Here is a 13,327-nt window from a genome sequence, read left to right as displayed (position 1 = left end):
ATCTGTGCAAACACAGATTCCTTAGAGGTTTGCACAGTTAGCAGAACAGGGCAGTTTAGTGCATCACAAACTCAGTTCCTGCTGTTGTGAACACATCTTGCAAAATGTCAAGAAAAACAGCTGGAACGGTTAGCTCTTAACTTTTGTCTCCTCAACTCATCTGACACAATTGTCCCATGTACCTCTGTAGTTTTTTTCTTGAAGGGACCTTTTTCTCTGCAGGAGTTATACCAATGATGTTCTACAAAGAGAAGTAAATTACGATACGGAAAGACTTGTGCAAAAAAAATTTGTCTCATTATTTATGGGGCAATACCATATGGGAAGTTAAAAGATCACATTCTTTACAGTTTTACACAATTGAATAACAATTCAGTTCTAATACCTAATATGAAATATGGGAATAAAGAAAACATTAGAGTGATCTACTCTCCTGCCATCAGAAGTGTTCAGATCTTAATGATATTCTTAAAGACTCATCCTCTCTGAATGTCAAATATCTAAGCATATTTTTATTCCTTGGATGTGAATAAACTCAAAAGTAGACTATACCCTGAAAACCCTTTAGTCAGACAACAACAAGTACTTGTTCTACAAAATGTTGATTTTTAAGTTATTCCAATATTTAGAGAGCTTGACATGTAATTCTTGAGTAGTTAGAGCTGTCAATTCTAGTATTATTCTTTAAGCAGTATACTTTATCACTACTTCATGGGAGAGTTTGAAGGGCCTCATGAAGTTGCCTTACTTAAGCATGTTTTCAGGAGCAGGTTTTTAATGGTAACATACTTAAAGAGAATTCACATTTTTTCAGATAATTACACCTTTTCTTCCTCAGGCAATTATGCCACTAGCTTTTTACTGGTGGTCAATAAAAAAAAGTAGTGGAAGTATAATATTTGCACTAGAATTAACATGCTGATACTGTTTTCTCCCTCCATAAACAGCTCTACTTGTATGCAAAGCTAAATACTTACTTTATTCTAACATTTCACCACCCACTTCTAATTTAGATTTGAATATTTGATAAAATCAGAGATTCTCCAGTGAATATAGCTCCTTTTAAAAGCTAGTGAAAAAATAAGTTTTGGTCGAGAGTTCACCTAATGAATGGCTTTTTCATTAATGAATACATTCTTGCACTGAAAATCAGCCTTGTCTAGTATTTACAATTGCTGTACAACTTAACTCCCCCGACCCTGAAAACAAAGCTAGAGAACATTAGCTTACTAAGCCTGCTAATGTCTATCTCACGGCTAATGAAGCTGTGCAAAGGACCTGCAACCACAGAGAAAATAAAGCTTTCAAATTCAAGATGTTTGATGTTCAATGATCATTAAAAAGTAAATAAGCTTCTTCTCTGTTCCGCTATCATCACAGTCCAAAAATAATAGTAACCTAAAAAACAAAACAAAACCTAAAAAACCCCTTCTCTTTCATCTGTTCAGTTTTAAAGCATTTGATATTTTCTTTGGTACCTCATACCTCTCATAGAAATTCACATGCTAAGTCCTGCTTGTAAGCAGATCATGCCTAGATGGCTCTGTATATCACTTGAATCATGGAAGCCAAAACATTTTTTTTTTCAGCCCTACTTAGCACCATAATATCTCAGAAAAGAGTTGAATAATATTATTAAAAATTGATTTTTAATTGCCTGATTGCTACTCTCAGGCATTCCAAAGGAAGACTTAACTTCTTCCCATTGCCTCCTACAAGTCTGTAAGGTGGGGAAAGACAAAGCAAAAAATGTACGACTTTGATGTTGCAAGGCTGTAACTGAATCAGTGACCCAGAGTTCAAGAGGTCACAGAAACAAAGGAGAGAAGAGAAGGAAAACAAAAGCCCATTCACATGAAACTCCAGTTCCACACTTTCATAACGAGTTCTCAGAACAGCCTTAACATCATTACCCAACTACGAAAAAAAAAAATCCAAACTGTAATGGCAATTTAAAGTGTAATTGACTAGTTGCAGTGAAAGCAATGACTCCTGAGTAGTATTCATATGGCATATTACCAGTGAACTTTGTGGGTTGGAGTTCGATGATCTTTAAGGTCCCTTCCAACAAGAGCCTTTCTATTCTATGATTCTATGGCCTTAAAATCACACACACACAGACACACAAAAAAATAAAAATAAATAAGTTCTTGCTAAAATTCATGTTTGTTACCTTTTAAACTCTTGGGGCAGAGATACGGTGTAAAGAAAACATTATTTCCTCCTATGGTCTGTAAAAATAAGTAAGTAAATAGAAATGTGCTAGTGATCTCATAAATTAGGATGTTCTTATTTATAATTAAAATATTAGCAGGCAGATTATAAGTAGTGTTTTAAAAAGCTGCCAGTTCATAAAATTGAAAGTGTCTTTAAAATTTTCTTTGCCATGATGTCTGCATTGAATCCCATATGCTTCAAACAGGTGTTGTATACTCGATAAAGGAAGTCTCATATTATTTCTCAATTCATTATTAAAAGAAGATTCAGGTCTTGATGGCATGCAAAAAATATGCAGATTTTTTCTTATCAAATCCAAGTTAATGTTATTCTTTGAAAAAGGAGAATCTAATATAATCTATATTGTCAAATAAATTCAAATTCTAACGCAAATAGTGACATAAAAGAGGTGGTAAGGACCAATCCTGTGTATTTCCTTTTGACACAGACAGATATTACTATCTAGCAGTACATATTATTTGTAGTATCAGAGACTGAGGCCCCACTACACTAGGTGCTGCACCAAAGTCGCTGTGGTATTGGTGGCAATGTCTTTCAGGATAAACTTCCCCAAACTGAGAGAATGTTATGTCTAAACTGCTGACTTAACTGTCATAGATAGATAACAGATATTTTAAAATCAGTTTGGGGAACAGACCGGCAACAGCAGTGTGGAGCTCCATTCAAGTTGATTTATGGTGCTTCAAGTGAATGCAGATAGCACTACAACTTGGTGGAAATTAAAATTATACCTGAGATGTGAGAAGAGAAAAGTCAGGGAGCACAGCAAAAATCAGTCAAGAACAACTTATAAAAGTATACACAGTGTTGCAAAAAAGTACACACTAAAAAAATGCCTGAAAAATGGGAAATAATATAATAAACTAAAAGGATTACAAGAACATGTAAACACCAGCATAGTGTCTGTATCACAGACAAAGCAGTAAGCAACAGCTCCATGAGCAGCTCAGATAAATTCTGTGCAAGATCAATAGATAAAACCGCACCAGACGATTAAACTGCTAGCTTGAAAGCAAATTGAAAATTTATCACTTTGGGGTTGGACACAGAAGAACCAATCAGTGCTTTGTCACTGGAAAGATTTATTAAAGACGGCTGAGCTTTGATTATTAACAAACCAAAGATAAATTCTAGCTACTGCAACAACAACAAAATACACCAGATTATTTTGTGAGTGGGCAGTTACTACTGTAACTTCAGATTATTCCAAAAAAAATCATGTGTTGCTAACATATCTAAAGGCAATGTCATGCAGTTCTTTCCCAAAATACCTTAGTATTGCTGAGTTAGTAAAGAAATATGATGTCTCAATGTTTTAAAAGTTTCGCCAAAATTAAAATATGAGCAGAAACCTGATGGACAGGTTGTTACTATACAGACTAGAAGCACATCACTATTGGTTCAAATCTTAGTTGAGTCACATCCAAGTGAGCAAAACTTCTTTCCAAATGATGGCTGCTGCATGAACTTAATCAGTTTCAGTTTCTAGTGTGCAATCATCCAAATAAGAAATACCATCACTGTATTATTGGAAGTTTTATTGAACAGCCAAAAATTGGCTGGCCATCAATGCTGGATCACCTTTTGAGTGAGGTGACGCCTCCTTCTTAGAGCTGTAATAAATCACAGATTGGTACAAGTATTTGGTACAGCTTTTGTACCTCAAATCCTATGTCAGTTTGCAAACAAAGATTTATCTATCTCTACCTTTATACTTCTAATTTTTTAAGTCAAGCAACCTTAATTTTCCAGTTTTTAAATCTTGCACTTCACTGACTAGAATTGTGTTAATTTCATTTTTATAGCAGTTCGATAGAAGTGCCTCTTCAGACATCTATTACATACTAAAGATGTAAAAGCAAATGCATTTTTACATTAGACTGCATTACTAGCTACTGTTCCTTTAGGGATACCTTTAATCTCACATCTGGATTCCAAAGCATGTCATACTATGTTTTTCAGTAGCGGCTAAATTAGATCAGGAGTGCGTTAGCATAGTAAATAGTTTACAGCTTCATCACGTGATATAGAGCCAGTCAGATAACAGAAGCCCTATACGTTTGTGGAATGCTATTTAATAAGTACTGCACATACAAAAACATGTCTTTGAAGGGCTCCAGGCACTGTCTGCCAAAACGCAGACCTGCCTTTTAGCAGATTAAAAGCTTCCACGTGTATTTTAAGGTACTTTTTAATGAAGTTTATGGAGTACTATATAACATGCTTAACAACATTCAGAAGGGAAGAGTATCTCTATCAATCGTATCTTGCCAGGATGCAGTGTGCTTTGTGTTTAAAGTAGATATTTTTGGCAATATGTTCAGAATAAGTGAAAAGTGGTATTTTTATCCTTGAGGAATACAGTAGAAGTCTGCTTTAACTACCAGCATATTTATTTCAGTCTTGTAACAACATGTCCTGTAGGATTCAAGCTGTCTTAACATGCTTTGGTTTATCAGCTAATACAATGAACTTTTTTTCTGATCAAACTGATATAACTTACCATGTTACATTATGTTTTTCTTAAGCAAATGTTCTGTGCTCATTATTTCACTCCTGATAATGAAAATGAGTAGCTTTATGCCCAGCAAGAATCTTATTTACTGGAAATTTTAGCCCAAATGTCTGGATATGAAATGATGTCTTTTTAGAATTGCACTGTACAGGTAGCAGCAGTGTTTTGTTACCAAAAAACAAAACAAAAAAAAAAAAAGTGAGCTGCTATTTTCTGTGTTCCTGGGTCTCTGGTTCTTGGCTTGAAGACAGTCAGTCCTTTGTACTCTGTTATTACAATGAGGTAACCAAAGAAAGAGAGTCTTGGTTTGAGACTGTCAGCTGTTACTAATCACTGCTCCATGGCTTGCTGTGAATCCCTGCTTGCCTCTACCTCCTGCTCTGCTTAGCACACATAAAGAAGATAAATTACTCCCTAGTTTCCCTTCAAAAAGCATATTGTTTGACACATTCCAATACTGTGAGCAAAAGATGGAATAATGTGAAGAGTTAAATGGGTATCTAAACAGACCCACAGCAGGCTTCTTCTCAGGCAGATGTGAGTTTCAGGAAATGTACTTCTCCAAACACACTCTTGCATCTTGCAGCCCCTGAGAGTAAATCAGCTATGGTCTTCAGAATAGTACAGCATATCCCTTCAGTAACAGAAATATCACTGACACTCAATAAATACAGCATCTAAGTGCTATTTACGTATCTCCTTTTACTGGGGGCTGTAATACTTTGATGTCTAAAATGATTTAGCAACAACAACCACCGTCTGGGGAAGATTACTGAATTCTTCCCTGCCTTCAGTGACTGACACAGTCCTGAGACAGAGAATAATTTTAAAGAAAGAAAGTGAAGTTTTTTGTGCAACTGTGAAAAGTATTGTGGAAACAAGCTAAGTAAGAAGAGAGCAAGGCTGTGGAATAAACTACCACAAGAACAGCTAAGGTAAAATGAGCAACTGATTTGAAACTCAAGCTTGAGAAATTTATAAACAAGACTGTATAATATACTTGCCTATACTGACAAAAGAAACACGGTCAGTTATTTACTATTTTTCCTTAGTGAGAGTTAGAAAGGGATGGAGGAAATACATTTGCCCCAAGCACAAATTACACCTATTTGCTAGCATAGTTTGTACACTGTATCTGTCAATAAGTATTGGACCAATGGGAATATGATGTTCAGTCTGCATCACTGTGTTATTGCATGTGCAAAACCTTTCAGAATTTTTAAGAGTGATTCAGCATCAGTTATCACTGAGAGGTATCCAGCATCCACATTCAGATGTAACTCAAACCAATAGCTTTATGAATACCAGAAATATATACATATGGTGGGGTGGGAATCCTCTAGAAGTTGTTTTTTTTTTTTTCTCTCATCATATGCAACCTTTCTTTTTACTTTAGTGGTGAAGAATCCACAGAGAAAGGCACAACACCTTATGCGCTTATGTGGATTCTTGGGATTATCTTTATGCAGATTTTTTGGAAGGCAGTTCTGGCTTGAGAAGCCATGGCCCTCCAGAGCTCTCCAGAGCCCAGGTGCTCTTTTACACACCTTTTGTGCTCTCCTTGTCATCCAGCTGGTGCATGTTGTTTGCTCAACTGTGTGGTGAGAACAGAGACAGCTTAAAGATAAACAGTGCAAAGTGAGGAACACAGAACATGCTTTAGAAGCACTGCCACCAAATAGCAAAGGATGTGGTCTAACACTACAGACAACCTGAAGTAATGGCAAAGAGCTGCCAAAAGGACTAGCTGTCGACTCCCAGACATGCTCTCCTTCTGCTTCCCTTGTAAAAATTTTGGTGTTAATATTACACCATCCTGAGGTGATTCAGAAGACTGACAAAAAAAACTTACCCTACAAAAAACAAAGTAAAGAGTTTTCTGGTGGAGTTGGACTACAAAGCTGTGGGGCATGACTTCAAGAGCCTCTCTAGACACTTAATTGGCTCATTATATTGCAGTACTACATCCCAGCCATGGGTTTCATTAGTCAGTTTGGCTTAATAACAGTCATGTAACTTTGGATCAAACATAATTACTACTTTTCCTGTGAGATTTGTCAAATGTTCTTAATAGACCAGGAAAAATTATTAAACCATAGAATTTCATTATTTAAATTTCCATATTCATATAAGAATAAATTAAATTGAGATTTGGGGTTAGCTTGTCCTATTGGTTCATGCAAAAATGCATGCAGAACTATATTTTAGACTTGTACTTTATGGGGTTTCAGGAAATCATTAGCTGTATTAATTTAATATTCATTAACTTCACTAATACATAAAGTTTTTGAAAATATTATTTAGCTTTTTTCTTTGCAATTTTATTCTTCTACTGCTATTGCTACTAAAAGAAATAATCTTGAGTTTGGACTAACATGGGCCCTGATCTTGTGAAGGACTCAATTGTCAAAACTTTAACTATTATTTGACTTTTCTTTTCTGGGAATGCTCAGCAGCTATTAGAATAAAGCTTTAGAGATTAATTAATCATGTTAATTAAAGTCAGGCAGTACTGCCACTGTCTTTTTCTAAATAATGTTTTTGCTTAGTATTTTTCTGTCAGGATATTTTACCATGACCTTGCACAGTGCTATTCATTTCCAGAAATCCTCATCAACATACACAAAAGAGATTGTTCTTACAGTCTCATACTGAGCGTTTACTCATCACACAGTGGTTAGTAGATGTAGGGGGTCGGGAGTAGCCCATTTAAGACTGCTTCATTAGGAGAGTGAACGACAACCTAAAAGAAACAAAATTAGGGCAACACTCCTGAATCAACAGTTGCCATTATCGCTGTTCTACCATAAGACTCTTTAACAAGCAAATGCAATTCCCTAACGAAGAGACTCCAAATAATAAACAGGAAAATAATTAGCAGTAAAAAGATGTTCTGTTCATAATGCTTTATTTTTAAAAACTGAGTCTGAAACATCAGTCTCAGAAAATTTATACAAAAATCTACATTAGCAAGAAAGTACCATCGGTACAGTTCTAAGATATTGAATAAGAAAAAAAAAATAATGATCTCACAAAACCTTCCTTTTTTATTTGCATCAGTGAATATTTATGAGGACCATACTGCACAGTTTGTTCTACATGCACATTCAGAACTGATTCATCATTTTATGTATTTTAAATCTTCTTCATTGTGCATCAAAATTAATTTTAAAGTAACCAAAATTTAAAAGTGTTTTGCACATATCTCTTATACAAAACACAAGAATTTTTGTCTAGGAAAGCAAATACCAATAGAGGCACCTCCAGATTTAGATATTTCAGTATTCTGTATTATTTAGACTCATAAGTACAATAAAAATATAATTAACGTGAAACCAGTAATAATATAGTAGCTATTCAAGAGAACTGTTGCATGATCATTTCATGATAATTTGCAGACCCATGAAGAAATTAACTGAACAATCAGAGCAATCAAATTAACAATTCAAAATTTAGCAAATTCACCTAACTAGATTTTTTCTCCTTTTCCCTCCATCCTTTCTTTCTCTTTCTCCTTCTTTTGCAACTACACTGCTTACTTGCTTGCTGCCTTTTCTATGTCCCAAAATATTTTCATTTCTTCCCCAACACCTTTGTTGAAGAACCACTTAGGCTTTGCTTTTTGTCCTGGTAAAGGAGAACTCCTTATTACATCTTTATTTCACCCACAGCATGACTGATTCATCACTTATTTCTCAAGAGAGGAAAAGAGTGTGTGAAGGGAGGGGACAGGCAGGGGTATGAGTCTGTTTGCAGTCTCACAGACTTATGCCTGCCCCCTTCTTTCTTCCCTTCCTTCCCTCCCTCCCCATCAACACTTAAAAAATCATTCCCATTCACGTTGTTTGCGAGCACACGCTAGGAGGAATTACAGGCGCTCTGCTGGGGGTTGCCTTGACAACTCCAGGGCATCCCTGTGCATGGGGACCGGTGGCCCAGCAAAGTTTCCCAGGCCCCTTGGGGAAGGGGAGGGAGGAGGAGGAGAGGAGGCAGTGAGAGGCAGAGAGGCAGGAGCCAGCAGCCACGGGGAGGAGAGAGCAGCGAGTGGGATGAAAGGGGCACATACATCTCCTGTGGGACAACGGGAGTTTTGCTGGCTGGCTGTGAAAAGACACACTGAGGATACAATGGTTTGTGACACATGAAAGCTTTGGAGTGAACTTTATTGCTTCTTCATTAAGGACCCTTCCAGAGACCCATTCAGCTCTACGAAATCCTGTCAACATCTTAAAACAGAAAGAAAACAAACCCCTTCATTTTCTCATGTTTTAAGAACAGATTTTCAATATTTTTTAGATAAGTCTTGCTGTTGGTGTGCTGGAAGCTTTTGCAACTTTGGCCCTAGAAGGTACCGCATGTCCATCCTTGGCTTCCCATTAACTCCTGTGGGTGGGAGGGAAGGCTGCCCAGTAGCTCCCCAGTAATGGCTCTCTGAGGTGAGAGCTTGCTTCCCCCTCATATAGCTTTTGTTCATATGTACGCCTGCCATCACTTTGCTTTGAATGCTTCCTGCTATACATGCCATGAGCAGTTAGAGCCTGAGAAGAGAGGAACTGCTGTTCCCTACTTTCAAGCTGAGAAGTCATTTATATGATAAGCAAGAGCAGAAATGAGACTGAGCAACCTAAAGCAAGGGGGCCATGTATTCACAGCCAGAGCACATAATAGGAAACCAAGCTGGAAAGCAGCTTACAAAGAAAAGAGCATGACTCTTGCTCCCTGACATATCAGTTACACACAGTTCACCACTTGATCCCACAATCAGTCCAAGAAAGAAATAGGATCACAAGCTCTAATCCTTCAACACAGCAATCTTCAGTGTTAAGATATGCCCTACTCTGACTCCTAGTGATTTTTGCAGTGTAGGCTGCTCAGCCTACTATCGAGTGTGGAATACAAAGAAAGATCAGAATTGGTTAAAGCAGTAGGTTCATACACCTGTGAACCCTGTAGACTGGCAGTGCTCAGCATCTGGTCCTGAATCTATTACCTGGAAATGGCAGGATTCTGGAAACCAATTGATTTAAAATCTATGCATTTCCTTTTTTTTATTTTTTCAAATTACATAGAATAAATTCACCTTTCAATTTTTAAGATGTAAACTAAGTTTAAAACTGATCTCAGCTAAAATGAAAAAGTGTACAACCCACTGCTTCTATTTTAGAAATAACAAGTAAAAATGTAAAACTGCAATTAAAATATATAAAAGCAAAGTTGGCTGGACTAGGATGCATGCATTCATTTTTCACTTTTAAAATTACATTTCTTTTTGTTATACAGTGATGCTTTAAACATAAATTTTCTAACAAATGCTGTCTGATATAAACACTGTGCAACTCAGTAGCAGATCTGAAAGACTGCAACAATTATTAGCTGTATTTTTCTATACTGGTTAATTATACTTGCATTACTACAATTATTAGCTGTATTTTTCTATACTGGTTAATTATACTTGCATTACTTTGCATTTGCATTATTTTGAGGACTCAGAAAAAAATAAGCAATCCTGCATCCACCCACAAGACTGGCTATAGGATTTCTTTCCTGTTCACAAAAATAAGAAAACTTTTTATTACTTGTAGCATTTACCAATTTTCTCACAGAATTTCAAAATGTATGAATGTAAACTTACCATAAACATTATCATCCCTGATACTGATGGAAGAGCTGAGCAGAGAAATGAAGGATCCAGGGCTTCAAATGTTGGATTTCTATTTTCAGTTTCTTACTGTGTTCCTAACACTTCACTCTTCTGTTACAATAACACATAAATCAGGCCATTCAGGGTGCAAATCTACTGGTCTCTCTTTGCAATTTATTTTGTGGGTACAAATCTTACTGGCTGTAATGGTTTCTACTGAGAGAACAGGCAAGCCCTAGGAAAAATGAAAATGGTAAGTATGAAGCATGAGATTGGTTTTGTACTTTGAAGATCTGATCAGAGCCTGGAATGCAGCCTTGACCCCAGTTACATCAGTGACTATCTAGAGTAGTTTCACTGTAACTCCAGTAGCACGTATTTCTTCATTTAAAAGGAAAACAGAAGTACAATGTACCTAGTAAAAAGCATTTTGAGAAAATACTTTATTTTTCCAGGTTATGATTCTGGTTTTATATTTCTGTATTATTTATGTTCACCTGCTCCTTTTGCCCTATTTTAAATGTTTTCTCTTCTAAGATTGGTACTCAGAGCAGGAGCTGGGCAACATTCATTACATCCTCTACATTCAGAGGATTCACCTAGATAAATATGTGAGTGGTCAGCAAAATTTTGGATCAGACAGTGCCATATAGGAGTGCATTGGAGAAGATAATACAGCAAAGAGATCCTTTCATGACCCCTTTCTTCATTCTGCACTTTGAAAGCATTATTCCAAAAGAGGCAGCACTGGTGTACGACAGATGGTAAAGCTACCAAGAATGGTGAAGTTACTGACTACTTGCAATTTTAAGGAGAAGGTGCTAAGGGTCATTTTAGGTAAGCAAAGAGTAACTGCACCTGTTTGGAAAGAGAAGGAGCATTTCCATTTGAGAGTCCTCATGAGACACTCCTGAGAGGTTCAGAGCTCTTTCCCTGGCAGAACTGCACCTTCATTTAAAAACCACTGTGCAGCCCTGTTGGTGCAAACTGGTGAACAAATACTTTAGCAGATGCCATACTGAGCACCCTAGTATTCACATTAGACCAGACACATTAAGAACAGCCAAGAATTAGGATTAATGTCACAAGTTTTGCAAAGCTTTTAAAGGACTCTAAATGTGTATTCATAAAATAGCAAGGATTTTCTGAAACAAGCTAACAGCACTTAATCTATTTTAAACTCCCATGGCTTGGGACAGAGGTAAACTCAGGTCATTCCATTAAGGACTGAAGAAAAATCTTCATAGACATTAATTGTAGCATATATTATCAACATTTCTTGAGAGCACTCGGTTTTCTTTTTTACCATTACCAGATAGGTGAAGCACATTTCTAAGGCACATTTCTCAGATTAAGGTAACTATGTTAATAAAAAGATAAAAATTGGCTTGCTGGATCTAGGGAGTGCCACACTGTGTCAGACCAACAATCGTTGCCTTTTACAAATGTAAACAAAGCACAAAAAGCTGTAATTCTTATACTAGAAAATGAAATAGCAGGTGTTATGGGTGGCAGCAAGTATTAAGGGTGGGATGTGAAAACAGTAGCAGTATGAGCTGCAAAAGAGGGATGGTTTATGCCGGATAGCTTTAAATGTAAAGGTCTTAAAAATTCTTCCCACAAACCTATTTTCATTATGCTGAGTTTATAGTCATTACTCACAACTGTATGAGGTGAACATGCTTGTGCTTATATTTACTAGGAATTGCTGCCCTGGACAGTAAAGCATCAGGGAAGATGGGAGTCCGAGCAGTAGTCTACTACATGAGTACTACGATCATTGCTGTACTGATTGGTATAATCATTGTGGTCATCATCCACCCTGGGAAAGGTACAAAAGAAAACATGCACAGAGAAGGCAAAATTGTGCAAGTGACAGCAGCAGATGCCTTTCTTGATTTAATCAGGTATGGCTATGATATTGCACATTTTCTGTACCAATGTCAACAACAGTAATATTTAGATTTGCATGAGAAAAATAGTGGATAATTGTAGATAGTGACTGTATAAACTAGCCAGATTTCTTTCAGCTATGCAATATCACTGTTTCTAACCCCTACAATGCTACAATACGTTGATTTATATTCAAATCAGGCTGTTGCAAGGGAAGAAGCTGCTTTTAATATTCAAAGAAAGAAAGATTCTTTCACACACAAAAGAAACATTTCTGTTCTGCTTTCTGCATGGGTCTTTTCCCCTCTTTCCATAGCACAATCCTTATTATCCAAATTCCTCTGCTTTCTTTTACTTCCAACTTTCGACAGTTCTCACTTCACTTGAATCCCTGATTTAGCTATTCATCTTAATTTTGAATGGTAGCTGCCAATTTGCGTGCATATACTCAACTTTGTTAAATAATATGGATGGGAAATAAATTCCAGGAACATGCAAATAAAATGCTTGAAATAGAGGGGCACAGATATAAAAGCTTGTTTTCTCCTTGCTCAGAGACTCTGCAATACCTCTTTTGTAGAGCTAATATGTCATAGATGTATTCCAGGGAGTAGGGAAGCTGAGGTTTTGAACTCAGGAGCTTTTCCACAGGTAAAGCCACCAAAATTTTGTGTTCCACTAACCCATTTGGAGAAGCCAGAGACATGGAGAAAGGCCTCCAAGAGTCATGCTGCCAGGAAGGGGGACTTCAGAAAGACCCATGAAGAGGTTTGCACTCAGATTCCTCCAGATTTGTTCAGTTAGGCTGCCTCTAATTCCCTCAGAAATATCACCATTCTGGAAAGCAAACAGACTCCCATATGTAACAAATATACACACATATATGTAACTATATGTCCGTGTTATTATTAAAGCATACTCCAAATTCAGAAATATTTATTTTTTTAATCACAAGGCAATAAATTGATTAATGAAATTCATGATGTGCTATGTGACTGCAAAAAATGTTTGAGAAGTAGAAAAGTGTTAAATATTAATAA

The 13,327-nt window shown here is 36.6% G+C and overlaps 1 protein-coding gene across 1 annotated transcript in view; it reads left to right on the top strand.

The window, feature by feature from the left end:
* Positions 1 to 13,327, top strand: part of SLC1A3 (solute carrier family 1 member 3) — a 64,112-nt gene that overhangs the window by 32,039 nt on the left and 18,746 nt on the right. The window contains exon 4 of the mRNA XM_083818490.1: positions 12,097 to 12,301. Coding sequence (XP_083674616.1) covers positions 12,097 to 12,301 — 205 coding nt within the window. The remainder of the gene's footprint in view (positions 1 to 12,096; positions 12,302 to 13,327) is intronic.

The sequence above is a fragment of the Anser anser genome (assembly GCF_964211835.1).
Source record: "Anser anser genome assembly, chromosome: Z".
Taxonomy (NCBI): domain Eukaryota; kingdom Metazoa; phylum Chordata; class Aves; order Anseriformes; family Anatidae; genus Anser; species Anser anser.
The sequence above is the reverse complement of the archived record's forward strand: the minus strand, read 5'-3'. Positions and strand labels throughout refer to the sequence as shown.